Source organism: Theropithecus gelada, chromosome 3, assembly GCF_003255815.1.
Source record: "Theropithecus gelada isolate Dixy chromosome 3, Tgel_1.0, whole genome shotgun sequence".
In the NCBI taxonomy this organism is placed as follows: Eukaryota; Metazoa; Chordata; class Mammalia; order Primates; family Cercopithecidae; genus Theropithecus; species Theropithecus gelada.
In genome coordinates this window covers 36821320-36834259 of record NC_037670.1, presented here as the reverse complement: position 1 = coordinate 36834259, position 12940 = coordinate 36821320, and the positions used below count along the sequence as shown (strand labels likewise).

General features: G+C 39.2%; 1 protein-coding gene across 10 annotated transcripts in view; it reads right to left on the bottom strand.

Annotated features, from left to right (window-relative positions):
• Positions 1–12940, bottom strand: part of APP (amyloid beta precursor protein) — a 288793-nt gene that overhangs the window by 254482 nt on the left and 21371 nt on the right. The window contains exon 1 of one of the 10 annotated variants that reach the window (XM_025378886.1): positions 3876–4113. The exons of the other annotated variants lie outside the window; for them this stretch is intronic. Coding sequence (XP_025234671.1) covers positions 3876–3917 — 42 coding nt within the window. The 5' untranslated portion in view covers positions 3918–4113. Of the gene's footprint in view, positions 1–3875; positions 4114–12940 lie in introns of those variants that run through there. 10 annotated transcript variants of the gene reach the window in all.

The following is a 12940-nucleotide window of genomic DNA, read 5'->3' as shown; positions in this document are numbered from 1 at the left end:
ACACACACACACACACACACGATGGACAAAATAGATTTTTAAAAAAGAAATAGGCAATTTCATGATTCTACTGTATCCTGGAGCCATCAGGCCCTATCTAGGGAGTGTTAAACTATGTACAGGCTTGTTTAGGTCCTCAGTAAGATTATGGAAGTGTTTTACTCCCTAAGGAAAACTGAAATTTGAGGTCTAAGACTGGAGTTTTATACCTCTATAATTCATCTTTGGTAACCATGCCCATTTGATTCATAAATAACCTAAAAATATGGATGTTTAAGGAGCAGTGTATTTACCTTAGTCCACCTCATCTTTTTCTTTTCAGGAATGTTATCATAAAAATGTGTGCTGATTACTTCCTTGTATCTGAGCTTTGAGCAACTTACAAGGCAGACACTGGACCCAAAACACAGGTTGGTTGTTTTAGAAGAAAAAAAAAAAAAAAAAGCTGGTTTTTAATCTGGATTTAAGTCTTGGCCCTGACTCCAAAGCAAGCCAGTATTTATGTCCCTGTCTTCTGTTGCCAGATCTGTAGAAACTAGAATGGCATTCCCCGCTGAGAAACCACAAACTAGTTTCCTTAGACCATTTGTCTTCCTTTTTTTTTTTTTTTTGACACAGGGTCTCACTGTCGCCCACGCTGGCCTGCAGTGGCGCGATCTCTGCTCAATGCACCTATGCCTCCTGGGTTCAAGCGATCCTCCCACCTCTGCCTCCCGAGTAGCTGGGACTACAGGCATGTACCACCACACCCAGTTGATTTTTCCTATTTTTAGCAGAGACAGCATTTTGCCATGTTGCCCAGTCTTGCATCAAGAGATCCGCCCACCTCGGCCTCCCAGAATGCTGGGGTTACAGGCATGACCACTGCGCCCGGCCCTCCTTAGACCATTAGTTTTCAAGTAGTATTTGAAGTTCCTCAGAGGTGTGCCAGTATTTGAGAGGAGGTTAAGATTTCAATGACAGCAACTGAGATTTTAAAATCTATTTTGTAGATGGGGGTTCTATCCCATCTAAATTTTGCTTTTTTAAAAAAAGGGTTACTGCCCTTTTTTTAAATCTATGTAAAAACCCATACACTTTACTTTGTTACAGGTGTGTTATAATTTCAAGTTGTCTTTTAAGTACGAGATAACTTTCGTTGTTACAAAACAAGTCAGTGGGGAGTGGATCAAGGAGAGGCAGGTTTGCTCCTTCATTGAACAAAGAAACAAGACCAGAGAGCTCTTTCCTCACTGGGAGTTAGAAATGGCCACAGACGCTAAGAACAGAAAGCAAGACACTAACACCAAGAAAGGTTTTAGGAGCTACAATCTCTCATTTGGAAATTCCAGACAGAATTTTAAAGAAAAAAGGAAAAAACAATATATTTCTAAAATTCGAATCGTATAAGTCAGAGTAAAAAACAAACAAACAAACAAACCTACTTAGCACAACATAAAAATATTCTGGTTACTCATCCTAGAGATTTAAAAAAAATCAGGAGGTGAGGCAGATCCTATTTTTGTTCCTTCATTTAGTGGATCTGAGTCACGGCTGTTCCAGTGATTTTCCTGGTGAAACAAAACACCTATTTGTTCTAGCAACAAAGGGCTACCCTAGGAAACTCATCTTCTACTACAGTGAAAAAGGTCTCACAGGTATTTTTTGTGGTTCTAATGGGTACTCAGAAAATCCCTATGTGATTTAATAGACTCTTAAAAGGACTGAGCAAAACATGCACTAATATCCAGTGGCCTTTCTCTCTGTATACTGGTTTAATTATAACATTATAATTATAGAATTACATTATAACATTTTAGAATTATAACATTATAGAATTATAACATTCTGCATCAAATCCTTTCAGAAACCTATGAACTGAAGTAGTTACAAGTAAAATGATATGATACCTGAGAATTATTTTTAAATGCTTCGGAAAAGAAAATGGGGCAGGTGGAGGTGCTGAAACAAGAACAGCAAAATGTGGTTAATTTTTGAAGCTGGATGATGTATATGTTTGAAATTTAACATAATAAATTTTAAAATCTTCTTAGAGAGTTGGCAGATCATATACTATACACAAATATTGTATATGTTATAGGATCAAAATATGGGATTAAACTAAGGGACTGAAACTATTTATAGAATGTCATTCTCAGGCCAGGCACAGTGGCTGATGCCAACAATCCCAGCACTTTAGGAGATTACTTGAGCCCAGGAGTTCAACACCAGCCTGGGCAACACAGCAAAACTCTGTCTCTACAAAAAAAAAAAAAAAAAATTAGCCAGGCTTGGTGGTCCTCTCCTGTAGTCCTAGCTACTTAGGAAGCTGAGGTGGGAAGATCACTTGAGACAAGGAGGTGAAGGCTGCAGTGAGCCATGATGACCCCACAGCACTCCATCCTGGGTGACAGACAGCCTGTCTCAGAGAAAAAAAAAAAAAAAAGAACATCATCCTCCTCCGCAAAAAAAAAGAACATTATCCTCCCACAAATACTCTGTTGGTGGATAGTTTTCAATGTATACAATACAGTCAGTACCTGTTACTCAATATTTATCCACTGCAAACACAACACATAAACCTAAAGAACTCAAAAAGCAAACTGACTGACATTTGTCAGGAACTGCTCCATCGTTGGTCAAAGAAGAGGAAAAGGAGGACTTTCTTCAATATTATTGTCTACTTTCTTGGCAAGCAATAAAGTGTTTGCAGTTTTATGTAGACTGGGGGCAGGGGAGTATTGTGACATGCTTACACTTTCATATCTATCATGTTACTCTGATCCATGATTTTAGATGGAGTCTGTGTATTTTAATATGGTGGAAAGGGCTGATGAATATCTTGAACTGCAGGGCCTACAAAAAACAATGATGCAATGTTAAGTAAGGGATAAGAAACAAGTAAACAAGTAAAAAAAATTAGGTAAATTAAAAAGTTTGTTAATGCACAAAACCAAGTAACTGGAGAGAAAAGGACAGAAGAGTCAAAGAGTCAAGGTCCCCAGACCTAGAGTGAGAATGCACACTATTGTGCGCATACCTTAATCTCAAATATAAGCTCATTATCAAATAATTGCGCAAAAAAAATCACCTGTTACCTTGTGAAGGATAGAAAGGGTTATTTCTTCCAAAGCTCAAAATGTGGTCCACAGATAAGGTAAGGTTACATTAGTGGTTCTCAAATTTTATCTTGCACCGGACTCTACTCAAAGTTTTGTTAAACAGATCTCTGGACCCACTCCCAAACAACAGTTTGAGAACTATGTGTTTATACTATGGCTAATTCTTGCAAATTATCTGATTTTGAAACCAGTCACAATTTTTTGAAACTCCGTACACATTCTATGAGAAATATCTTATTAAGAAGAATTTTCAGCCAGGCACGGTGGCTCACACCTGTAATCCCAGTACTTTGGGAGGCCAAGGCAGGCAGATCACAAGGTCAAGAGATCAAGACCATCCTGGCCAACATGATGAAACCTCGTCTCTACTAAAAATACAGAAATTAGCTGGGTGTGGTGGCACACGCCTGTAGTCCCAGCTACTCGGGAGGCTGAGGCAGTAGAATCGCTTGAAGAATGCAGTGAGGCGAGATCGTGCCACGGCACTCCAGCCTGGCAACAGAGCGAGACTCTGTCTCAAAAACAAAAAAACAAAGAAAACAATTTTATGGCAAAGTAAGAGTACTGTACAAAGAGAACAATCACACTGGTTAGAGAATTGCATTGCATGGATAACCAAATTAAATAGTTACACCAAATAATTTGCAAACTTCATCCCTACTTTGGTCATAATAAGTAACATTGTACTTTTGAAAGATATTAATGCCTGAGAACAGAGTTTCATCTTACCAAACACAGTCTAAAAACAATGCCAACTTCACAGCACTCACTTACATGGTTGATAAACGGAACCAACAAGTCCTCTAATCGGTCCATTTGAATCTGGGGAAGAGCTGGCTCCAACCATTGTCAATTACATCAGCAACTGAGGAATGCTCCCTGAGATCAACAAACTGTTAACTGCAGTGACCACAACTTGACCCAGGCCAGAGCTTCCATCCTTGGGAAGGTGAGTCAACAGCATGTCAGCACTAACCCAACTTCCACTAGGCACAGCAATGCTGTGCTATTTAGACGTGGATCACACATACACTGCACCAACTTCTAAGCTAACAAGGGACAACCACAGCCTCCGGAAGTCTGTCTTGGGTGGAGTAAATCAATTTCCTTTTGTAGGATATTCTTGGCACAAAGCCAAGTGCCAGGGGTTGTGGAGAGGGAACTGCTGGTCCAGATTCCATCCAAGGTTGACCAGTGGTTTAATCCCTTCTCTAAATCAGGCCTCTGGCAAAACAGCTAGAATCAGGAGGCCAATTCATATTTAACAAATTCAAAGTCTATCACGTCTGTATCAGGATTAGAATAGTTTAAGTAATCAACATAGGAACTTGTTAGGCAAGAAGATAACGGAATGAACACCTTTAAAAATTCTGGTTTTTTAAAAAAAGGCGTCTCCATTACTTTCTTATGGGAGTTTTGGTACTGGTATTAATTCACAGACTCTCCCTTAAACTCAAATAAATTATCTACTGAAAGAATGGCAAGAAGTACTGCCAAACATCATGGAGTGGTTGGGCTAAATGTTCTCAAGTTCTTTTCCAGTGTTAACACAGCCGGATTATAAGCAACAATTCATTTAATGGAGCATTCTGGAGGAGTAAAGACAGAGGATTTGGAATAAGATTGCATAGGTTTAAATTCTAACACTAACTGTAATTCTGGCCAAAAGGTTATGATTTGGGGTCCTCATCTGTAAAATGGAGTATCTATCTCATGGAGTCAGTATGAGAATTAAATAAGCACATACATTTCTCAACATGATGCCTGGCACCTAGTCAACACTCAAAATAGAGGAATGCTAATACTGATGACAAGCAAATATGACACTGCAAAGACCAACGCAAAGAGTCTAATGAAAACTTTCTGAAATTATGTGTCATTGGTTCATTATTTAAGCCTCTGAGGTTTGTACAAGCACAAATTAACTCAAATGTTACTTAATGTTTTACATTTACCATAAACACCCTGACGATATATTTTACAATTTCTTGATTTTTCCTTACAGTTTGGGCACAGCCTTATTATGAGAGAAAAGAAAGCAACAAACCCAAAGGAAAGGCTTTTCCCTAGACTGCTTTTAATTTTCTAGTAACTGCCCAATTTTGAAAAACAGATCTACAAAACAGGGTTCTGGATGACTGAGTTCTTTTACTTTGGGGACAAGAGCTGATGCTGAAGGAGAAGACAGAGGATTAAGAAATTTACGTTCTGTCATTTACAAACATGGGTATGAACATGAACAGAGCCTCTGAAAACATCTGGCAAACAGAAGACACTATGAGTCAATCAATCACCAATGCTGGCTTAGTAGTCGCATTAATAAATATTTGCTGAGTATATACTATGTTCTCTGGGCTGTATTATTTCTTTGAAGCCTCACAACAACCCTAAGTTTGGTACTTTTCTATTGGTTCCAGTTCACAAATGAAGAAACTGGGAAGAGTAAGGGGAGTTTTCAAAAAGAAATAATATCAACAGTTATTACATCAAGGGTTTCACAAATGAAGCATTACAAAATTCAGGAAGGCAATGAATTGCTTTGCTAGAACTGTGGAAGGCCCTCAGCCTACACAGGTAGCCAATACCTGGTAGACACCCAATTACATCCAGTTAGGTCACCTCTGTATGGCTGCAAGGAGCCAGGGCACATGTGTGGTGCCCAGCCACACTACGTACATAACCTGGGGACCATGCAGCAAGATGGAAGAATAAGCAACAGTCTCCAGAATCCAGATGTTAGATCTCAGGGGCAGGGTATGCACAAGGAGTATTTGCATCATTTAAGGTGATAACGCTGCTGTCTCATGGCAACATGCTGGGCAGTATAAGAGGCTTGGTAAATATCCACTGGATCTTCCCTAAACTTAGAACAACCCATCCTGGACGAAGAAAATATCAAAGCCACCAACCTGAGCATGTTGAAGAACCAGAGAGACTTAAGAGGCTGCACCACCACACAGCCCTCACTTGATCTTTCTAGGCTCTGCTAAGAATGTTGCTGCTGGCTTACTGCAGAAACTAACACCTACTCTAAGATGGTACATCCTGTGCTTATCTTCACCAAGCCTCATATCCACTTCTCTGCCAGGCCATTTTAATACTATTAGATGCTCCCCTATTCTAAATTAAGACTGTGTCACTGGGGCCAGGCACAATGGTTGATGTCTATAATTCCAGCACTTTGGGAGACAGAGGTCGGAGGCTCGTCTGAGGCCAGGAATTCAAGACCAACCTGGGCAACACAGCAAGACCCCCATCTCTACAAAAAAATCTTTAAAATTGCTGGGCCTGGTGGTGCAAACCTGTAGTCCCAGCTACTCAGGAGGCTGAGGTGGCAGCACTGCTTGAGCCCAGGAGGCTGAGGCTACAGTAAGCTAAGATCACACCACTGCACTCTAGGGCTGGGCAAAAGACTGAGATCCTGTCTCAAAAAAAAAGGTAAAGAAAAAGTGAAAAAAAAAATAGTGTCACTTGGCATCACTTAAGAAAATTAATAAAAATAGGTCCTACTTGTATTTCAGAGATAAGTAAAACTTATGTTGAAATGGTCAATACTAGATTTTTATAAAAAGATGTCAAATTTGTAAAAATTCATTCAAGTTATAAGAAATTTTATAATCCTTATTCAATGTCAAAGATAGGCATTAGAAAAACTCAGTATTACTTTATTTCCATAACTGTCAACTTTTATAAACAAGGTGGTGGAGTGGGAATTAGAATCTGATAATAGTTTTGATCCATAAAATGAGTGGGAAAATCAACTTTAAGGCATAAAAAAATGCTTCAAGTTAAACACTTACTATTAAATATTTAAACAAAAAATGTAATAAAGATACCTTCAAAACTAGCTGGGTGTGATGCCTCATGCCTATAATCCTAACACGTTAGGAGGCCAAGGCAGAAGGATCACTTGAGCCTAGGAGTTTGAGACCAGCCTAGGTAACATAGCAAGACCCAGTCTTAAAAAATAATGATGTTGACGAAGTTCTGATAATCAAAAGTTATTATCCCTTTTGGCTTTACCATAGAGCTACAGAGAGGTGTCCTGGTTAAGTCACTTCTTTTATTTTTCCCTAGCTTTACTGAAGTATAATTGACAAAAATTATGTATATTCAATGCATACAACACGATGTTTTGATGTATGTATACACGGCGAAATGATTATCACAATCAAGGTAATTAAAAAATCCATCACCTCAGAGTTACTTTTTTTGTTGTGCGTGGTAAGAATATTTAACATTTACTCTCGCAGCCATTTTCAAGTATACAATTCACTAATAATAACTGCAGTCACTATGCTGTACATTAGGTATTAATCTCATAACTGCAAGTTTGTACCCTTTGACCAACATCTCCTCACTTCCCCCACATCCAAACCCTAGTAACCACCCTTCTACTCTGTTTCCATGAGTTTGAGTGTTTTAGGTTCCACATATAAATGAAATCATGCAGTATTTGTTTTTCTGTATCTAGCTTATTTCACTTAGCTTAAGGCCATAAGTACCAGGGGCCTGGACTCCAACCTCACCCCTATAGTTTATTGCTACTTGGGTCAAAGTTATGTAGCCTCCCTGTATTAATCCAATCTCACACTGCTAATGAAGACATATCCAAGACTGGATAATTTACAAAAGAAACAGGTTGAACTGACTCACAGTTTATCATGGCTGGGGAGGCCTCAGGAACCTTATAATCAGGGTAGAAGGGGAGGAAAACACGTCCTTCTTCACATGGTGGCAGGAAGGAGAAGTGCCAAGCAAAAGGGGGGAAAGTCCCTTATAAAATCATCAGTTCTCGTGAGAACTAACTTACTATTACGAGAACAGGATGGGGGAAACTGCTTCTATGATTCAGTTATCTCCACCTGGTCCCTCCCACAACACATGTGGATTATGGGAACTGCAATTCAAGATGAGATCCGGGTGGGGACAGAGCCAAACCACATCACTCACTGAACCTCATTTTGTTTATATTTCATTTTGAGATAGTATTTGCTCTGTCTTCCTGATAAAGCTATGAAGAATACCAAGTTAGTACCTGGTTTCATATATGGTTTATAATACATTATTCCCAATACAATCTCAATTTACTGTTTTTATTCAACCTATTATTGCACAAATATTTTATGTCTTAAGCAATGTGGATTTTATTATAATCTCCTACACTAAATAGTTAAAAAAACATTAGTTACTGGTTCAGGAAAGGCTACACTCAACCTTAAATTTAAAAGTCAAGTTAAAATTTCCATTAAAAGAAAATACAAAATAAGCTACAGATGTCTTACCATGGTCAATTCTCTTGAACAACTTTCTGGGTTAAAATGCAGAAAATATAACAGAACTCAGTATACAATTCAGTGGGAAAAAGAACAGTTCCACTAAACTGCTTTCTTCTGACTTAAACCATGAGAATTCCACAGTTAGCATTAGTGTCAACTTGAAAAATGGTATTACAAGCACCAACACTAGAAATTTTAGATTGAGGGAGCTGCTCCTTGATGTTCAATGTGCTGAACAAAGTAAAGCAAATGGGCCTGAAGTAATAATTTATGCTTCCAATACTTTCAAAAGCAAGTTTTGATGTAAGAATCAGTTACCCATGAAAATAAACAGATGAAATTCACTGATATGACCTAGTTTTATAATACAATAAAACTTGTTCTTTTCAACTTTACAGAAGTAATGTTCCTCTGAAGAACAGCTGGGAGGATTCTAGATATCACATCAAAATACGTGCCTTCCTAACATTAGAGATGTTTTACGTGGAATGGGATGGCTTGCCTGTGGGATGAAGTCTCTGGGGAGAACTGTCAAAAGCTGGCTGACTACCTACCAGGAATGGCAGAACCAACGAGTCCTACATCCAAGATGTGCCAGGAGGGGGCAACCTCTAAGGCAGTGATCTCTACTGTTTTTGGCACCAGGGACTGGTTTTGTGGAAGACGATTTATCCATGGGGTGTTGGGGGTGGGACGGAATGAGACTGGATGGGATGGTTTTGGGATGAAACTCTTCCACCTCAGATCATCAGGCATTAGTTAGATTCTCACAAGGACCGGACCAGGCAACCTGGATCCCTCCCATGGGCAGTTCACAATAGGGTTTGTGCTCCTGAGAGAATCTACTGCCAGGAAGCAGCACTCAGGCAGTAATGCTCACTGGCTCACCTGCCTGCCACTCACCTTCTGCTGTGTGGCCCAGTTCCCAGCAGGCCATGGACCAGTACCTGTCCGTGGCTGGGTGCTGGGGACCCCTGCTCTAGAGTATCTGTGTACAGTTAAAAAGACTCGAATAGTACAAAAGGTGATAACATACAAAGTAAATATGTACTACCTTCTCCATTCCAAAGTTCACTTAACCCAGAGTCAGATTTTGTCAGATTTACTTGAATCTGTTACTGACATAATACACGTAAAAATTTTCGTTTTTATATAAATTATTGTTTAATATGTGATTATGCCTGCATTCTGAAAATTTGTTTTCACTTATATCGGTATGATTTTAGATACTTCTATACATCAGTATGGTTATGCCCACTTTAAATGTATCAGCATAATATTCTACTGTACAAGAGTTTTTAAAAGGCTTGTTTAGTTGACACAAATAATGCTCTCATAATGTCCTCATCTGTGCACATTTATACAATATACGATGAACTAATTAATCAGTTCCTAGAATTCCTAGATCAAGGGATACATACATAAAATTTTAAATGACTGATCTCAAAAATTTCTGTATCAGCTGGGTGTAGTGGCTCACACCTGTAACGGGGAGATCACTTGAGGTCAGGAGTTCCAGACCAGCCTGGCCAACATGATGAAACTCCGCTTCTACTAAAAAATACAAAAAATTAGCCAGGCATGGTGGTGCACACCTGTAATCCCAGCTACTCGGGAGGCTGAGGCAGGAGAATCACTTGAACCTGGGAAGCAGAGGTTGTGGTGAGCCCAAACTGTGCCACTGTGCTCCAAGCAAAAAAATATCTGTTATCAATTGACAATAGACGAAATGCCATTCTGGCAAGTCTTTTTAGTCTTTGACAATCAGGGTTTTAAAAAACAATGTTATATCACTGTTTTAATTTGCATTTCCCTGACTACTAGTGAGATTGAGCATCTCTTCATAGATTTATTGGCTATGTGTATTTTTTCCTGTGTACTATAAAACTATTTGCCTTTTCTGTCCATGTCTAATAGAGATTCTGTTAGACATTCACGCTGAAATATTTATGCATAAAATTATATAACTGAAATTATTTCAAAATAACCCAGTGAGGGAAAAGAGAATTGAGCAGGTTGAGAAAGGGCGAGACAGATAAAACAAAACTGGATGAAAGCTGATCATTGCTGAGGGTTCAGTGCACTATTCTCTCTTGTATATGTTTCTTTTCATAATAAGTTTTCAAAAATGTTCATTTTTCTCTGAAGATGTTCATATTTAGTATTTCTGATTCATTTGTAAGAACACTTCATGGAATAAAAAAGTTTGCCCTTTGTTACTGACAAACTGTACTGGGTACATAATACTAGGTAATCCAGTGTTATTACCGGGTAAATAATTACCCACCTTCCTTCTATGTACAGTTAGATATCCCAATACCATTAACTAAATAATCTATCTTTCCCCTTCTGATGTAAAAAGATACCTTTATCTTGCACTAATTTCAATTATGTGTACGACTTTATTTCTAGACTTTCAGTTTGCCCCATTGACCTATCTATGCATGCGATGTGCAGTTTTAATTTCCATATTTTTACATTTCGCTTCTGGGTTTTTTTTTTTTTGAGATGGAGTCTTGCTCTGTCGCCCAGGCTGGAGTGCAGTAGCTCGGTCTCAGCTCACTACAAGCTCCACCTCCCAGGTTCCCGCTATTCTCCTGCCTCAGCCTCCCGGGTAGCTGGGACTACAGGCGCCGCCACCACGCCCGGCTAATTTTTTGTATTTTTAGTAGAGACAGGGTTTCACCGTGTTAGCCAGGATGGTCTCGATCTCCTGACTTCGTGATCCGCCCACCTCGGCCTCTCAAAGTGCTGGGATTACAGGCTTGAGCCACCGCGCCCGGCCGCTTCTGTTTTTTTTATTGGCTATTCTTACCTAATGGTTTTTCCCAGATGACTTTTATAATAATTGTATTCATTTTCCTAAGTATCTACTACGCTTATAAACTCCCCTCCCTGCAGAACTGCTTCCCAAAGACAGAGAGCCTGCTTTTCTCTTTCACACTGCCATGTTTTTATGTTTCTACCTAGGGTCTCATCTGTTGCAGGCAAGCTCAGAATTCACTTGACATGCTGATAGCATATAATGTTAAATAATTCTTTTCTCAGTGTAAAAAATATTTAGCTACTGTGGAAGGTCAAACTGCTCAAAGCGACTGGTATAACATTTGAATGCTGCCCTTTATATAAGCTTTATTTTTATAAATAAGCATCTGACTAGAAAGTCAGTAAAAGAGCATGATATAATCAGTCTGAAGCCCAGTGTTTTAAATATAATACACTAATTTTAGACCCAAGTATTTTAGTTTTGCTTTATTGCTCTACAGTTTCTTAGGAAGATGTAACTTCTTAAAAGAAAAAAAAAAGTCTTTTAAATGGCTCAATCAATTTATTAGAAATAAGCAGCAAAGAGCATCTGTTTCCACAGAGCAACTGTTAAGTTAATCCCCATTAAGTCGGTCTCAAAGCACTTGGATGCAGCTACAGGATGTGGGTGTGATAGGATCAAAGAGGGGAACACCTGATAGGGCCTTACACACGCCAGGCTAATCAAAACATTAAAAAAAAAAAAAAAAAAAAACCCTGAAGTCTCTTGGAAGGACTGAAAAATCCAATCCCTCCCCACCCCTCGCCAAAAAAAAAAAAAAACAAAAACCAAAACAGACTATTCCATTCAATTCAGATTTTGTGAATTAATGAAATTTAAGAGTCATGTGAAACCACCAGAGGTACACAGTGATTTTCTCCGGCATCTAATGTCCAAATGACACAGGTAGAAAAATGCACTGAAAAAATGTAAACAAAAGTGCACCTCTAATGCTTAGAGCTACGTATGAGCAGGTCTTAGGAGACGGATATTGATTCTCCCCGAGGTATGAACATTACCCACCACTTCAAGAAGCCTCTGCGAGTGGAGAAGCCACAAACCCCTTCAAAAAGATCTCTCAATGACCCACTTCCCAGTCCCCTCTGATATGTGGTAAACAATTATTTCAGTGAGGTTGGAAGAGATTTTTCAAAGCTAGCAGGCAGGCATGTTGCAGCTATCTCCAACTGATCCAAGCAGCCAAGGCTGTCACCAGTGCCTGGTCACCGCTGAAAACACAAGGAGGGGCAGGACTAGGGCAGGAGAGTAGAGGGAGAGCTGTGTCCCGGACTAACATTCTTGAGATTCCTTTGCTAGTGTTTTTTCTTCAGGGTTCACTGAGAAGAAGGTCAGATGGGGAGGGACAAAACTCAAGGAAATGAGGCTCATTTCCAATTCTAACAACCTGACCGCAAACAAAATGTATGCAGTTACAAATAAGTTATTCTGTTTTCAGGCATCAAAAATGTTACCAATGAAATGTTAAGATGCTAAAGCCTTCCATGTATTATACTCAGTGAAATGTGAAACTAAGCAGTGTCACGGGCAACTGGGCCTCTTCCCTGGCCTAGCCCCAGGGGGCATAAAGGGTGGCTGATATGAACTTTAAGGACTGTTCTGAAGGGCCCAACAGATGTTACAAAGAGACTCAAAAATAAAAATCAGAACAATTTTTCCCTCATTCATCCAGGGCCTACTCCTGGCCACGTTCTGTGCTTTATACCTTATTCAATTTAATTCAATCTTTCTCCTAA